This window comes from Halyomorpha halys, unplaced genomic scaffold (genome assembly GCF_000696795.3).
Source record: "Halyomorpha halys isolate HHAL.00 unplaced genomic scaffold, Hhal_1.1 Scaffold505.1, whole genome shotgun sequence".
NCBI classification, from domain to species: domain Eukaryota; kingdom Metazoa; phylum Arthropoda; class Insecta; order Hemiptera; family Pentatomidae; genus Halyomorpha; species Halyomorpha halys.
The window spans coordinates 794,770-813,223 of NW_027114634.1; the positions used below are offsets into that span (position 1 = coordinate 794,770).

Genomic DNA, 18,454 nt, shown 5'->3' on the forward strand with positions numbered 1-18,454 from the left:
TAATGTATTTAGGCAGCATAGATGAATAAATAAAGTATTTCTCTCTCTCTACATATCTGATAGTTTGGATCTTAATTTTAAATTATTGTTAATAATTCACGTAAGGTTTGAAATATTTGATCAGTCCTGAATTTCAAATTCTTCAGTAATCAAATTTCATCCAGCCTTTAACAGCTCTCCAGCTACAGTTCTCCGGTTGTTGATGAATGAATGTTCTCCTAGAAACTATTTACTGTATACTCCATAATATGTGATTCTCAGTAGATTGGAATTTATGTTAGCTGCCCTGATGATGCCCAAGTTGATGAAACTTTGATAGTTTTCTAGTTTATCGGTACTTTAGAGACTCAAAGCTTCATGTTTGGAATATTCCAATTATATCCCAACAATTAATTCATGTATGTTTTTACCTTTTTGCTCTTAGTATTAAGATAAATCAAGCTTTTTGATAAACATATGGATAGTGAGTTGAATATCTTTTCAATATATTTTACATTCATGAAGATTATTATTTTATATTATTATTTTAATACATTGAAGAAGACCGATATCATTAGGTTAGAAATTGTGCATGTGGCCATTGAGAAGTGACCTTTGTTTACAGACTTTGGAAATAATTACCTCCTGCTTTTACTACCAGTGACTTATGGTTTCTCCTAATCATTTGGTTTCTCCAAAGGTAAGAAATTCAAAACTATTTCAGATCTAGGTTCTTTTCAATTACATATATATATATTTTTTTTTAAATCACATTTATTTTCCAAAAGGATTGGAGTCAAGTCATAAGAACATGTATTTTAATATATGTTATGAATGGTAAACATTTTTTAAACCTTGACTGCACTTTGATGATAATTTTGCTGAGTTTATTATATATACTTTTAAAAAAGTAAATCATAGATATGAGTAAATGTTTAAGTAATATTACTAACTTTTCTTCATTTTCTTATTTTTCCTTCTCATTGATATGGTAAGACCCACTGCTGGATCTTGGTCCAATATTTGTAATCATCATCCTCATGCTCTCTGATTTCAATACTTCATCATTCCATAACCAACTTTGGGTGTCTTGTTGGTTGAGTTGAAAATAACTTGTGTGTCAACACACCAAAACTAATACCAGCCCATTATTAAATCCTTAAAAATCCCACTTATTAAGGTTTTAAGGGGAGTGAAAGGGATAAATAAATATATATTCTGAGTTTTTATTCATATCTTGTAAACTGAGGATTTTTATGAAATTTTATTCTAGGTAAAATAGAAGAATATTAAATTTTCTACCAAAGTGTTTGTATGACTTTTTCCCAACACAGTAATTTTTGAGATATGGAATAGAGAAATTAAGCTGAAATTTGGCACATTTTTTGTTATAACATAACAAAAGGTCTTTCATCATAACCAGACACTCCGAATAGCAATAGCCCTAAAGAGTGTGTGAACACATATATTTAACAAGATTTGATGTGGTGAAGAAGTGCGTTATTGTTACACCTTGATTGGTTGTTCATTTGACTTAGATGTATCTTTAAAGAATAATAAATTATTGAAAGTGGAGTCTTCGCTAAGTCTTAATATTCTATTAATGTAAGTGAAACCACTATGCATCTAACTCCAATCTAAATTTGTCAAAGTGACCAAGTCAGAGGTCAGGTTGGAGTGGGTTAAAGGAAACACTGCATTCTTTGGAACCATATCAGTCATCATCAGTTGTGACCCTTCCATTAATCGATTTGTCTCCCACTTACTTGTTTATCATCCATACCGCTCTCCTCTTGGCAATTGAAAAGGATCTGAAATATGGACAAACTTGTAATGTAAATATAGAAATATTAGAATAACTTTTGATGAACTGTTATAATCTAATGCTCTTAAAATGGTTGCAAATGTCTCACCTGGAAGCCCACTGACATCACTTGCTATTCGCCTTGGAGGTTTCCACTTTCCCCCCCAATCATCAAGTAAAATTGTTTGTGCAAACTTACTAGAATGAAATTAGTAGAATATCTTTTTGTTTTATTTGAAGAAGATGGTCAGGGCTGTGATCAAGAAGAATAACAATAGTTCTCAACTGTTTATTGATTACTGACTTTTTGACCCACAGTGTAGGCCTTCATCACGACTGTTTTAATTGTGGGTCAAAATGTCAGCAATCAATAAATAGTTGAAAACTGTTGTTCTTAACCAGAGTCTTGACCATTTACCTCAAATTAACATTCGGTCAATCATCTATATGATTCAAAAACTTTGTGTATTTAGTTTAGAAGTTCTTAATTTTATACAGATAATCAATTAGCAATGACTAAATAGAATAGAATAACTGAGAGGCTGCCAAGTATCACCAACTTTTTCTATGTGGTAGCATATCTGAAACTATGAATTTAATTCTGTGAGAAGTTTCTAAATTTTCAATGAGAAAATTATACCTATAATGATATTTTTCTTAATAGAAGGTAATGTATTGTATTATGTATAATCGTTATGGTTTTGAATAATCTCTTCCTTATAACTTTCGTTTATTAATGATACATTATTTTTCAAAGTTTGGGTTATTTCCCTGTCATCAGGACTTGTCTGATTTACTGAATAATAATTGATAATTATTTATATCTAATATTTTACACTGTGAGCAATTAAAGACATAATATTGTGTAATATATTTTGTTACCTTTTGTATTGTTCTTCATATTGTTTCTATGTTTCCATCTTATCCTTATACTTATTAAAAGTGAAAATAAAAGTTTCAAAAATTTTATTGATTGTCAAGTTGAAATGTTTACTGGGTAACCCGGTATATTTTATCAATTGTTGAAATTACATTACAAGTATAGACCAATATGGTCCTTGGCCTCCTCAGTAATCTTTTGCCAAAAATAAATCTTGTGCAGTTGCTTATCAGTTTTGATCAAATTGCATCACCTTTTCTAGAATCAGATCCATCTCTCTGTCTAACTCCTCTTGTGGAAACAAACTCTGGGGATAAGCCTGACTATCCTCAATGTACCTAGCATCATCCATAGTCATCTTAATCAGTTAATAAGTTTCAGAGGGGTTTGTTGTCACATAATTTATTATTGGCATATAATTTAGGCCTCTTAATTCTGTCAAAGGCAATAAAGCCGGATGTCTACAAACAGATATTGGTCCATCATCCTCTACTTTTTAGATTTCTCTAGTATTATGTATATGTCATTGTGTTTTATTATGTATATGGCCATGGAAAACAAAATAACAGCTGAGTGTTCTTTTGTCTCTAAAATTGCTGCACAGCCAGTAGAACAAATTTAGAGCATTCCCATCAGTAATGTCAATTTCCTCTCAATATCTACTATCCTAGATACTCCATAAGCTTTTTGGTAATTTCTTGAAGCTCAACAGATAAAAGAAAGGAGTAGAAAAAACCCAACTGGAAAGTCCCGAGCTCACACAAGCAATCCTGAAAAACTGGATAGTGAAGCTGTCAAAAACAAAAAAGAAAATAGGCCTAGTGGAAAAAAAGAAGAGAGAAATGAAAAGGAAAGTTATAATTTTACTGTTGTATATTTGAAATACAAAACATAGAACTAGAAGATGTGCCCAAGCTTCTAATCTTATCAACAGCTGAGGGCACATCTTGAATAAAAGATTATCTGTCAGTTAGAGTTTATTTTTCTTTATATAATGTAGAATAACTCAGCAGGATAACATAATTCATTAAAATATTTATTTATTATTCTATTACTATTGTTCAAATTGTAAATATTTGCTAAATATACACTTTTCTGTTTATAAACATTATTTCTATCTCTTAGTTGTTATTATTGCCTAGTGAAAGATATAACATCCACATGTAAAATGTTTTGTAAATATAGAAATAAAAACTGGTACTCATAATATAATATTTAAAACGAAGAGTTTATATTTGGCCGTAGGCTCAATTTGTATACTGTCAGTATCAATAACAACAACAGAAATAATTGAAACTTATTTCATTTGAGCCTCCATTTCGGTGTAAATGTCAGGCCTTTATCAGAATTGATTCAGTAGATTCTCCACTACAAGGGAATATTTAAAACATAGATAACTGATGCAGAGATAAGTGAAGATGTTATTTTATGCATTTAAATAAGGGCTAACTTAATTACAAAAAACTGGAAAATTCATAGAGTGAAAAGTTGTAAATAAAAAACGTTTTCTTTACTAAATTTATTTAATTAAACTCTAATTATTTATATATGAATATTTTTAGTAATTAATACAAGTTTTACAAATAATGTTTTTACCATTCTAAAAAAATAATTTTTATTTTTAATCTTCCAATTTTTAACCTGCTTAACTTAAGAATGAACCTATGTTTCAAAGTGGCAAGATAGAAAGTTTTTGCTACTACGCAGTTGAGAATTTTTTGTGGTAATTATTTGAAGAGAGTGTATATGACTATGCAAACAATAAAGTTGTGAAACGTCATCAAAAGATGTATTATTACAAAGTAATTATTGACTGATCCTCAAGACCCACCAAAACACAAATGTATACATACAACAGTCGAGAAAAAAGTATTATTTATATTGTTTATGTTTAGTACTTAATGGTATATTTGTTATTCAAAATTAATTATTAATATGTTGTTAGCCTTGATACACTGCCCATAAAAATTTTAAAACTATCCAGGACCTTAAAAATTGGGTGTCTAGTGCTAATAGTTTTTACAATTTATGTACAAAACTTATTTATTGATGGAGTGTTTTACTGTTGGCTTCTCTGTAAGTTTGGTTTGTTCATTTTGTTTCCCTCCTCTTTCTTTGTGTTATCTGTTAGTTGCCTTTAGTTACAGCCTTTTTTTATTTTTTTAGTGTTTTCTTGTTAGCGATATTTAAAGATTACATTATAGCTGATTCAAGTGAACTAATAGAGTTTTTATGGATTGAGATATGCTTATCATTTTTTAAAATTAGAATGCTTTAAACTTGCACATAATAAGTCTTATTATCTTTGTTAAATTTAACATCTTTCAAGTTATTAAATACTTCTCTGGTTATGAAACATTAAATATTGTCTTTTAGTTATAAATTATAATTCCGATGGTGATCCCTTGATTGTAATGTTGTTTGATATTGAAGAATAAAATAATTATTTTCATAATAAACAATATAAAATAGTTGGTTTATCTTGCTTTCTGTTTTTATTTTCAGGATATTCTCAAGGTGGTTTGCTTTCCAGAGCAATTTTAGAATATTATCCTGATCACAATGTTAACACTTTTATTTCATTAAGTGCTCCTCAATGTGGTCAATATGGTAGTAAGTAATGAAAATTATGTAATCTAAAATATTTCTCAACAGACATTCATAGTTGGCATATTAATAATTATTTGAAAATTAGTATTTGTTTCCTTTTTATAGTATGAAAAGAATTGTAGTGTGATCTAAGCTTTAAAGAACTTAAAGATAGTAAAAAATACAAGTTTAATAGAAAAAAATGAGCTAAAATTAATTTAAAAAGGAGTATGAATTATTCCATAAAGAATAGAAACAGCTAATTAGAGAAAGTAAGTATTGAGAAAATTCAATAATATAACTTTAAATAATATTTTTGTTCTTATGGGTGATAGTCTTCCAATAATGGTGTTAAGTTTTTTAGAAAATGTATCAATTATGTGTAATTTGTGAGGTTGAAAATAGTTCAGAAATGGGTGTCTGGTTTTTTCATAGAGAATCTTTTAGATTAGGTTTTTTATATATTTCTAATGCCAGTCTTTAATGCACTCAAGAAGCTTAAAATTCTATCCAGATACACTATTGTCAAAAAAATCATGTATTTATCATTTGTTGGTATAAATTAATTTAGGGTCCCTAATTTAATTTAATTTAGGGCAATAAATTAATTTATCAAGGGTTCAATCTTGGTGAAACCATGACAATGGAAGTTTGTCGTATATTAGTCTATCAAATGCCCTTATATTCTTCCTGGATCTGCATTGAAAAAAATAATGGGAGGTGCAAATCAGTCTCAAAGGGTTTATGAGAGAGGGATTCAAATACATTGGACCATCACCTAACCACATTCATTTAAACTATTGTCATTAAGATTTAGTTTTAAGTTTGTAATTTTGTTTTAAGTATGTTAAGTTTAAACAAAAGAACAGTCTTTTTTTTTTTTTTAAATTCTAAATGGGTTAACTTTTGTTTACCAAATGTACTACAAATGTGATTTGTGGAAAGCTTTACTTTTACTGCTTCCGTTAAAATAAAAAGCAACTCGACGTCGTTGATTCCTGTGAGAGGCTTAAGGGGATCGGCCGCCATCTGTTTCAATTTACAGGTGATGATTTACAAGGTTCATACTTGCAGAATCTCAACAATTAATTTCATTGTGATTCCCAGGCCTGGGAATAATCTGAAACGAAGGAGATTGGGTGTCATTCACATTAAAGCCAAGAGATGCGGAAAGAATTTTTTTATTTCTGAACAGTTACTTTCAAAGCTGAAATAGGTAGATGTTTTTGCACTGAATAGTAGCTGGTCATGAAAATTTGATTCATAAAACAATACAAAGCATAAGAAATAGTGAAATTTCCACCAAGGAAATAAGGAACATGCCGAGAAATTGAGAACAGTGTAAGTCCTAATTGGATGCCTCTCTACGTTAATAAGGCACTATATGGTGACATGAAAAAATAAGAAATTGTGATGCAAGCCCATGTATCAGCATTAGTGGCGTAGCCAAATATCCATAGATCAAAGCTGATGCTCTACATTTTGTGAGATGAGCTTGGTATAGTATATTATGAAGCGATAAAACTATGAAAAAATCATGGAGGATTGCTATAACTGATGTATTTGAAGAAGAAACAGAATACGGGCAGTGTTTTGGTGCTAATTAATGTAGTTAATGATTAATTAACTTACTATATGCATGCATGATCTGAGATGATGATTTCACTGAACAGGTGGTCATAATAAATTTATCTATTAATAAACAGATGAAACAAGCTAAGAAAGGGTTCCTTTAAATATTGAATGTTCTCTCAAATTCTGTTATCAATTCATTATAACACCCTACACTTATTCTATCTCCTTACAAAATAGCTGCAGTTAACTATCTCTCAGTATAGATATTGAATTTTGATACCTAAACTTATATCTCTCTCATGCCTGTGCATCTAACAATCTGTGTGCCAACTTAAGATTATTGAAGGTTCATCTGGTTTTATGGATAATATTTAAGGTTAAAGTAGTGGTAAAAAATATGAAATCCTTTAAATGTTATTTCTTATCTTAATAAAATGTGTAAAAGCAGAATATATTGTTTTATATGATTTTTAAAAATATATAACTATAGAAAATAAAATAATAAAGGAAATAATTTTTGGTACAGTACCTCACCATGCTTCTTCATTTCTGCTATTTATTATCATGGCATGATTGTTGAATATTATTTTTTCCTCATAATTATGAATTTGTTACAGCAAAGTTTCTTCATATATTCTTTCCTACATTGGCATGTGAAACGGCTTATGAGCTCTTCTATTCATCTATTGGACAGCATACATCAGTTGGGAATTATTGGAATGATCCATACCATCAAAAACTTTTCTTCGAATACAGTGCCTTTCTTCCTTATGTCAACAACTTGGTTTCATCAGAGAGTAGCAAGTTATTTAAGAAAGGTTTTACAAAAATAAAAAAACTTGTTTTGATTGGTGGACCTGATGATTCTGTTATTACACCATGGCAGTCAAGGTATATAAACATTTGTTTTTAAAATTGAAAACATATTTATTTTTTACAACTTTCTCTGTGGAGAAATAACATAACATATATGGCTGTAAATGCGTAAGGTTGATGCTGAGAGTGTTTTTCAAATGACTATTAGGTGTGAGTGTAATTGTTTTGCGAGGTATTGAAAAAAATTCACAGTGTTTGATAATAAATTCCAAAAAAATGAAAACAAATAATATTCCTAAAAAAAAAATTATATTTTTAAAAAAAAATTGAGAGCTTGAATGACAGAATGACCAAAACAGGAACTAAGCTAGTGTTACCCCTTGCTGTTCATGAATCTGTTTATTGCTTCCCTTCTACCAAAGGGAAGGGAGCATTGTATTCATGCAGAAAATAAAAACTATTTATTTTATTTAACAACATATTTCCATTCTCATTTCATATCCCCTATTTCGAGAAACAAATTGTTTTCAGTATCTCTCTGTAGTTAGTTTATTTTTTTTAACAGTTCTAGTTTATCCTGACTTGTGAACAAGTTTGATATTCCACATTTATGTGAAATATCAAACAACCGCTAACTAAACTATTTACAATTTTTTGTTCTTCATTTTTGCAAATTGAATATTATGTTAACTCTTCTTATAGTTATGAACCTACATTTGCCAAAATGATTTTTATGATATTTAGGTATGCATAATAATGGTGTTCAGTTTCTATAAAAAATTCTAAGTACTATAAAAAAAAAGTATATATCTTCTTTCTTTTTCAGCCAGTTTGGTTGTTTTAACAACAATGGATCTGTCATTGAGATGAGGGATCAGCTATTTTATAGAAATGATTCATTTGGACTTTTAACAATGGACTCGCAAAAAAAAATTGACCTTGTTACATTAAGTGGCTTGGATCATTCAGACTGGCATACAAACATGACTGTTTTAGATAATTATATTATTCCGTATTTAGATTGAGTTGGAATCTAGCAAAGGGAAGGTGTTTCTTATATATAAGTCATGTAAATATAATAATTTAAATAAATTCTTAATAGAGTATATAAAATTTGTATTTTCCACCCTCAAACTGTTTCATTAATAAGTTGCCTCTTATATGAATATTAAATACTATTGTTCACATGTGCTAAAAACAAATAATAACACAAGGTATTCATATATCATAACTAATACCATTAAATATTTACACACTCTGTGTAAAGTTCAGAGGATCTCTGAACAATGCCCCTTCTCCACATTTTATGGACAAATAAGTTATATTTTGCTCTTAACTATTTATAGACTGCCATATTGTTATAGAAACTGGTATACATTTGTACCTTTTGTTATGTGCTGACTTATTTCTGAACAAAACCTCCCACAATTAGTGATTTTGATCCCTAGAAACTTTTAGACTCCACCATGTGGTTGGGGTGATAATCATTTTTTTTTTCTCAGAGTCTCATCCCATTCTTGCATGGCTCTTATGCTTTCTGAAATTTTGAGAATGGCAAATTCTGAATTCTAGATACACACAGATACATTTCAATTTCCTGCTTTCAGTTAAAGAGTTTTTAGTTCAGCTTTCAATATACTTCTGTTCATGTATATTACAAACAGTGATAAGCTTACGTTATCCCCTTGCCTAACTTCAGTTTCCATTTCAAATCTATATGATTTTTGCAGTTTAGTCTGAATATCCCATCAACTTTTTGATATAGGCTAATTGATGTAGTTCAATTGATGGGAACTTTTTAATCTTCTAATGCCTTTTTGATTACTCCACTGAAGAACCTTTCTTATGGATTGGGATGATGATGTTATTTACCCAGTCGGTAGGGATATCTTTCCTTTGAATTTCCAGCTCTGAGTCCTCGATAAGATCATCCTTTTCAACAGGTTGTCGTACTAGAGTTCCTTCATTTCCCTTATTTTCCCACCACAAACTTCTTACTAAAAAAATATGTACCCTATCTTTCAAAACTTTAACTTGTTCAGTAATCACCTGTCTAGCACTATTCTTAATACTTCTTACCTGCATTTCATACTAACCACGTAATCCCTTCATAGTGCTCCAAAACTTCCTTTTATCCTCAACATTAAACCTCTTCAAATTCTTACCAAATTCATCCCCATTTTTTTCATTAGCCATCTTCACTGCTTACTTTTCCTCATTTCTTTAATTCTTTGTTACTAATAATTATTGTTTAATTTATAATTTAACAATCTTAAGTTTTGTTGGTCTATAAGTATTTCTTCCATGCTTAGTTACTTCTACTAAACAAAAGTATACTTTAGGGGAAGATATCTTAAAAATTCGGCATTTAAGCACTGTCAAACTATTTTGATGAGAATAAAAACTATCTAATGACAAATACCACTTAATTTTATATTGATTTTTCAGAGTTCCTTGTTTTGAGAAAACCCTAAAAAAAGTGTGAACTCATTACATAAAGTGGCACACACTGTTAGTCCAATTTTATTGAAAAAGTTGCTGTCATATCCCAGGCATATATCCACAAACAAAACATCCGACACATAAATATATTTTTAATCCAAAATTTTCTATTATTTTTCGACAAAAATAAAATTCAACACTTCTGTTATCAGAAAGATTCTCCTCGGCTATCGGTTTTCTCAAAAAGATAACAATTGACAAATCCGAAAAACAATCACCCACCATGGACCTTCCAACGTCCTAAAACTATTATAGACCTGTCCAAGTACTCGAAAAATAATACCGAACCAGTTTAATATAAAGCCCACTTTTCTCGTCTAATTCAAAATATGCCCAAATCCTTTATAATCTATACCGACGGATCAAAATCAGACCAATCAGCATCATCATCCTTTGTAACTAATGACTCAACTTTCAAAATTAAACTCCACAAACTATGCAACATATTCACTGCCGAACTAAATTCAATAGCAGCAGCACTCACTTCTTTGAACCACACCAACATAACAATAATTACAGACTCATTAAGCTCGATAAAAGGTTTAGAATGTTTGTAACCAGAGCATCCGAAAATTTCTTGCATACATTTTCACTTAAAAACTACACAATATGGGTATGTCAATTACATTTATATGGGTTCCAAGCCATGTAGGAATCGTAGGGAATGAACTAGCCGATCACGCTGCAAGAGAAGCACTCACGCTTCCGGGACGGGGTAAAGCAATTTTAATTCCATTAGAGATGAACAGGCCTCTTGGAAAGGAAGTCAAAGATAAATGGTAATCTTTGTGGAATAAGAGCCCAATGAGAATATTAATAAGGATTTCAAGCCATGGGGTACCTCAGTCGCAAATGCCATAGAGAGGAGGTACTGACTAGGCTTAGAATAGGTCACACAAGGCTCACCCACTCCTATCTTATTTCAAAAGAAACGCCTCCGAACTGCCAGTATTGCAATAACAATTTAACAATAAGCCATATTTTCGAACGATGCCCACCACACCTCAATAGTTTAGGAGTAAACCAACACATCTCAAAAACCCTTAGAGACGATGATACAACAATAGAATTAGTGTTTCAGTTTTTAAAATCATAACAATTACTGACAAAAATATAACATTAAACAGAAGAAAGGAAAATAATAATAATAAAATAATAGATAATCAAATTAAAGGATGGATGAATAAGCCATATTTTTGAACAATGCCCACCACCACACCTCAATAGTTTAGGACTAAACCAACACATCTCAAAAAACCTTAGAGACGATGATACAACAATAGAATTAGTGTTTCAGTTTTTAAAATCACAACATTTACTGACAAAAATATAACATTAAACGGAAGAAAGGAAAATAATAATAATAAAATAATAGATAATCAAATTAAAGGATGGATGGAATTAAGTGAATATAGGCAAAATTAAATAAAATATAAATGGTGTTGATGACGAATGAAGTTTGACGCCACTAAACAAAAACAATATCCCAGGCATATACCCACCTAAACCACAGGCATATGCAATCCAAAACACTCAAACATTTTTTGTTTTTGCTTGTTTGTTGTTTGAGTTAGGCTTCTCACACACTAACCAGACCATTTTGGGAGTCTTGAACTGAGGGACCTCAAAATATATATTTCAGTCGAAAACTTAAATTCAAAATTATTTATACAATATTTGTATTTTACTGGATTTTCACAGGAGTTCTTTCCAACAGAAATATTAGAAATTAGGAGTTATTTAGATATCAAACCATAAGATTAGGATAATTAGTTAGATCCTGATATAGTTTTGAAAATGTAGAAAGTGAGGAGTCATGACATTAGGTCAAAATATGGTTGGTTACTTAGTATGGTGATGGACTTAGTTGTGAAGAACAACCTTCTGACTTTAAGAAAAATATAAATAGGATAAATGCCAAACTTGCAATTAGAGACTCATTCCATCAACGGTTCTTTCTCTTCAGTTTATGTGGGAAATGATTGTACTCTTTTTATGAAAAATTTGGTTCAAGAAAAAAAGTTTATTTCTGTCTTCCTTATAAATTTTAACAGACATCAATGTCTTTAACTACTGACTGAGAATTCCACTTGTCAAAGCTATTCTAACAGTGAATATTAAAAGAAAACTGAATATTTATTTCTCCATTGGCCATCCTGGTCACTCCTTAGCCCTTAAGAATTTTCATTGAGACTAGGGAGTGACAAATCCACCATTTTTCCTTTAAGCACTAAATATAAGCTTAACCATCACCAAAGAAAGCTCATATGGAAACAGGTTCCGAAATACTATGTAATATGAAAAACTTAGGTCTTATATATTGATTTTTCTAACCACCAATAAAATTATTAACTTTCTTTTTTTTAAGTCCTCTATTGAGGAAATACAGCCTTAGAGAGGGAATGTCAAAATTCATTTCTCGGGGTGCACACTGACTACAAACTCAAATAGTATAAAAAAAAAAAAAAAATTAGCAAACGGATGTCCTAATCCATATCTTTGCCTGAGTTTCCCGTAGCGAATGCTAGAAATACTTCTACACTTGCTGGAACATCAACGCAAGTCTCGCTTTTACATTCGAAGACTGGTACCAATGAGGAAACGCAAAATAAGAGCAAATGATTCAACTTTGACACAATTCTCTATTTTAAAATCATTTTTCCGCAGATGAAATAAAAAAAAGTAAATATGTTATTATGATACTGATGTGGTGTTGGACCCTTACAGTGTCGGTCCTAGTCGCACTATCAATAAGATAATGAGGCATGTCAGTCTCATTATCTTATCGATGCACTACCGAGGCTCAATATCAATGACGCAGCTTCTGGAAAATAACGCCCAACAGATTAGTCTGAGTAAAGCTACGGGGTTACAGCCGGGCCTTCGAGAGTTTGTCTCAACCGACTGGAAGAAAACACGTTCGCTGCCCCTCTATGGCTTTATGCCGACTGATCTGAAGAGCCCTCTATACCTTAGTGGAAGATCTTTCGCCGGCGAGGACTTTTCGGCTCAGGTCCGAACTATTTGGAGGTAAATCAAGGCTCTGTAATGATGGCAATACTGTTTATCGTTTTTAGGGACACTCAGGCATCCGAAAGCAATGGTAGCACCCTAAACAGACGACATTGGAATATACGCTTCCAGATTCAGTCCTAGACGCACCCTCAATCTCGCTCATGAAACATCAGGCTCCATCGTTAATTTGCTCGGGGGTACGGTATCAAAGTAAGTTAACCCGGCGAAGAAGCCATCGTCATGTCTTTTCAGTAGGATAGAAAAAGTAGTCTGCCCAGTTCAAGTCCGGGAGAAGCTCTTACTAAAAACTAATCTACATCAGGCCTACTATGCTCTATGGTACACTTTTATTACGGAACTTCTTCTGGACCATATTTAATAGATTGCAGAGCTATCAGAACTCTGTTATTGGAGTAGTGGTCTGATCACCTTACTGGAGAGGAGAGTCATCCATGGAGAGCTTGGTATCCCTGATATGTCGGACTACACAGCCCTACCGGACATAACCTAAAACCTTGATAGTTCTGTGAACAGCCTAGCTCAAATACGATAGGTTGTACAAGATTGAAATTATACAGGATGTTTCAGGGTTAAGTATGATATTAGGATTAAATAAGAACTAAGAACCTCATAACAAGAAAAAAAATTTCCTCTGAAGGTATGTCCGCAAACGCTTTGTTTAGGAGATATTCACCTCTAAAGATTTTCATTGTTATGAATTTTTTATTTTCATACCAGATCGGCCTGGTGGGCCTTACATGGTTGATATAACTTATATTATATATTTTTTTAACAGTTGATTATGAGGGAGTATAGCCATACAAATGACACCCCTAACTATATAAAATGTTCTTATTAAAAGAAAAAAATAATAAAATAAATAGATAAGAATAATGCTTCTTAATAAAAGAGGAAAGTAAAATTAATAACAAAAAATAATGACATTGGTACACTTAAATAAAACAAACAATTGTCTTCTAATAGTAAAAAGAAACAAGTTAATTTGAAAAAGGGAAGAGAAAAATAATAATAATAATAAGTAAATAGAGGTAATGTGACTATGAATTAATTTTATATTTATTAAAAATTTATAAAAGAATGTCTTGCAGCAGTCTGGGCTTCAGTCTTTGGGTTGAGGTTGGGTTTCCCAGGTTGTAGGTCACTGCTCCTTTAATTGTCGGCAACTGGGAGTGGAACTTCGTGAACCGGTTTTTGATATAATCCTCTATTGACTCCATTCGTAATTCGCGATGCAATTGGCTATTTCTTATGAACCAAGGAGCATTAACTGCGATTCTTAGGACTTTCCTTTTCGTGAAGGATGCCGCTCCCTAGACTTCACAGCCGTATATCAGCAGTGGCCTGTTTTAAATATAAGAACAGTTGTTTCTGGTTTTAGTTTGGAATTTCTGTTTAGGATAGGATATAGCATTGCTAACCTTGCATAAGTTTGAGTTAGTTTGATGTTGATATGGTGATTCCAGGTAAGGTGGCGATCTAGGTGAATTCCCAGGTATCTTACTGTTCCACTGGCAGGATTCCATTTCACATTTTTACCTTTGAGGATTAAATCTGGTGGGCGTCAAAGAGTAAAAACTTTTGAGTTGCATTTTTCAATGTTCAAGCTAATCATCCATTTAGTGTAATATTGTTCTAAGTCATTAAGGTGACTTTGCAAAGTTTTTCTAGCTATTATTATGTCATCATGTTGGGAGAACACAGCTGTATCATCAGCCAACATAGCTATGGAGGTGTGTGTGGACTGGACAATGTTGTGAAGGTAAAAGTTGAACAAAATGGAAGAAAGGACTAGACCAAGAAACCTTGTGGAGTACCAGCATTGATTTGTCTAAGGGTTGAATTTTTGTTATTAATTCTGACTGAAAATGTTCTACCATTGAGGAATGACCTCAGAATATTGTATAGGTATTCTGGAGTGCCTGCTTTCTTTAGTTTATATAGGAGACCTCGATCCCAGACCTTATCAAATGCTTGTTGGAAATCTAAGAAAGCTGAATGAATGAAACAATCAAATGAAAACATTAAGATTCATATTGCATGTTGTTGAAAGTGAAGGTTTGTCCGCAAATGCTTTGTTTAGGAGATGGATTAGATAGAAAACTAATATGGCCTTTTATCCCTAACTGTATAATAACTATTGGCATTAATACTATTTGGAATTAGCATTGGGAACTGTCAATAACATTCATGAGTTTGCAAGAGGCTTTCGCAGAGTACTCATCAAAATGCCTTCAATTTATACTAATGGTGAATATGCCGATATGGTGTTTGTGTACGGTTTTTGCAATGCTAATGCCGTCCGTCGTCAATATGCCAGGCGATTTCCGAATAGAAGATTACCAAACGTCTATCTTTAGCTCCACATTTCAACGTCTTAGAGAAACTGGTACAATTGCTATAATACATGCTAATTGTATTTTTGCCCCTTTACAAAATGAACAAAAGAGTGCGACCATATTACAATATTTTGATGATTTTCCGTCTGGCAGTGTATGAAGAGCTGGAGTAGAATTAAATATTACCCACTACAGTATGGAGCACTCTCATTGCTGATGAACCTTACCCATATCATTATCATTGGGTACAAAATTTATTAGCTCAAGATTTTCGGTAAAGAAGACATTTTTCAGATTGGTACTTAAATCAAGTTAAGCATAATCCACAATTTTCAGAAAAATAATCACCTCTGATCACAGGAAAATCCCCATGCGATTCTTGAGCATCATTTTCAGCACCAGTTCAGTGCAGTGTGTGGTTAGGGATAATAGATAGTATTTTAATGGTCCGCATTTCTTACCGTCTAGATTCAATTCGGGCATATTTCTGGAATCTCTTAATAATGATTACTATGATTTAATTGAACATATTCCACTACAACTGAGAGAAGGGACATATGGCCTCAATTAGATGGTTGTCCTGCACATTACGGAAGAGGTCCATGACAATGGCTAAATGTTAATTATCCCAATCAATAGATTGGCCGTACAGGAACAGTGACTTGGCCTCCACGCTATCCAGACCTGACACCACTGGATATTTTTGTTTGGGGTGACATTAAGTCTATGCACAGCCGGTCAATGATCTTAATTCCTAACGAAGAAGGATAATTGAATCTAGTGAAACAACACATATGCAGTGCGGTTCTGTCACTGCTGCTGTTGAAGAAAGATGCCGAGCCTGTCTTAATGCTCAAGGAAATCACTTTGAACAACATTTAATATGAATTTAATGTTTAATTAATAAAGTAGTTGAAACAAATAAATAAGTTCAATTTATTTAATATAACGTAAATAATTCATAACAATGAAAATCTTTAGGTGTGAATATCTCCTAAACAAAGCGTTTGCGGACATACCTTTAGAGGAAATTGTTTTCTTGCTTTGAGGTACTTAATTCATATTTTCAGTTTGGCCGCTTAATCCTGAAACCCCCCCCCCCCACCGTATATTTATGGTGGATACATACCTGGGATGTGACACAGAACTTTTTCGATTGACTGACCGGAATTTTCATTTTATAGAATCTATTTTTTCGATATTCTCAAAAACGGCTCTCAATGATTTTGATTAATTTTGCTGTGTCAATGTACAATTGAATGTTCTTTAATATCAGCTAAGTTTTAACCTTATTGAAATAATTTAACAGGGCTTAAATATCGATTTTTCAAAAAATATTCTTCAAAGAATTTTATGAATAATTAAAGACATAAATTTTTTTATTTTTTATTTTCAAGGATTATTTATTATTAATTTTTACTTCCTTTATTTCAAATGTATTTTCTCTCTTTCTATACTACATATTGTATTTAAACAAGATTGTCATTTCATTTATATATGTATTTTCCCCAAACGATAAGGGCTAAGAACTCCCTAACAATCTGTTTTTATTGCATTTGAAACTACTTGTAATAAAAAATATGTCCAATGTATAGTATGACATAATTATTTCTAAAATTTTGGGTGGGGGGGCGTAAAAATATTTTTTTAAATCTTCTTTAGTGTGTATATTGGTGTATTTTTCAAAATCAGGCTGGAGATTGACCAATAACTAGTTAAGAGGCCAAAAGTGTTAGTGCTTGTCGTGTTTTATCTAAGATTCAAATATGTTTTTACTATATTAAAAAGAATTCTCAAAAGATGGTATCTATTTTTATATGTTTACTGCATAAAACACTGGTATCATTGGCTTGTAATGTCTCAGCATTGTGACTAATTTTAATAACTAAATAACAAAGGCAGTAAAAGTAATATTGGTGTTAGCCAATATAGACATTAGTAAAAATCTAAAAATTACAGTATGTTTTGAAAAAACTTGATTTAACTTTTCGTGAATATTATTGAACAAGATAATTGTTTTTAGGGGGGGTCTCATTGAGATGTACATGTTCTATCTAATTTTATAACTTTTACAAATAACAATGGTTACTTATAAACAATAGTACTAATACTTATTACAAAGTTTTCAATCATCAACCTTATACATATCCTTTTCATTGTGTCAGTGGTCCAAAGGGCAGGAGACCAGGTTATATTTTACTATTGTTATAAAAAGGAATAATGGTGGAAGCTTGAAAAGATTGGGGAGGTTCCAGCAGAAATGTTGGATTTGAGTAAAAGAAACTAAGTTTTATAGTTTTAATGATCTCCCCTGAACACAACCTTCATATTTTTATATAAAGACAATTTGTTAATGCCAAAAGCTCTTTAGCTTATGTATATCCTTGCATCATATTTTTTTAAATAAGCTCTAGAACAACTGTTTAATTGTCTTATTTCTTCGGTCAGAGAATACGTAAAATTGCTTGAATAAATTTCTATATTTTTGAAGATGTTCTGTAGTACTCTTAGAAGAGCTACCTCTAATTAAATGTACTAAACGAGGATGGTCCGGGTGTGGTCAAATAGTTTAATCACTATTTTGGTTTTTCTTTGACCGTACCCGGACCATCTTCCTTTCATTATTACACACGGTCAATCAGTGATCTTCCAATATTTTATTTTTACTTTAATCATTCTATATATTCTTTAATCATTGATTATTATCTTGTTTTTTATTCTTAGCCCTGATGAAGGCTAGAAACTTTGGCACTAATAAATAAGTTATTTCAACTTATTTGTGTTACATCCTGACCACACCCCAACTATCTTCTCCTCATACATTTTATCCATGGTCAACTATCTTCTCATCATTATAAATACAGTTTGGGAAAGAAATAGAAAATATTCACTTTGACTATGGCTATATTTGTAAAAAAAAAAAAAGTATATATATTT

The 18,454-nt window shown here is 31.5% G+C and overlaps 1 protein-coding gene across 2 annotated transcripts in view; it reads left to right on the forward strand.

Moving 5' to 3' along the window:
- Positions 1-9,828, forward strand: part of Ppt2 (palmitoyl-protein thioesterase 2) — a 19,199-nt gene extending 9,371 nt beyond the window's left edge. Inside the window, exons 3-5 of one of the 2 annotated variants that reach the window (XM_014425297.3) lie at positions 5,169-5,276; positions 7,445-7,718; positions 8,470-9,827. In XM_014425297.3, coding sequence (XP_014280783.1) covers positions 5,169-5,276; positions 7,445-7,718; positions 8,470-8,668 — 581 coding nt within the window. In that variant the 3' untranslated portion in view covers positions 8,669-9,827. Of the gene's footprint in view, positions 1-5,168; positions 5,277-7,444; positions 7,719-8,469 lie in introns of both variants that reach the window. The other variant, XM_014425298.3, reaches the window with a different exon arrangement.
- Positions 9,829-18,454: the final 8,626 nt, after the last annotated feature.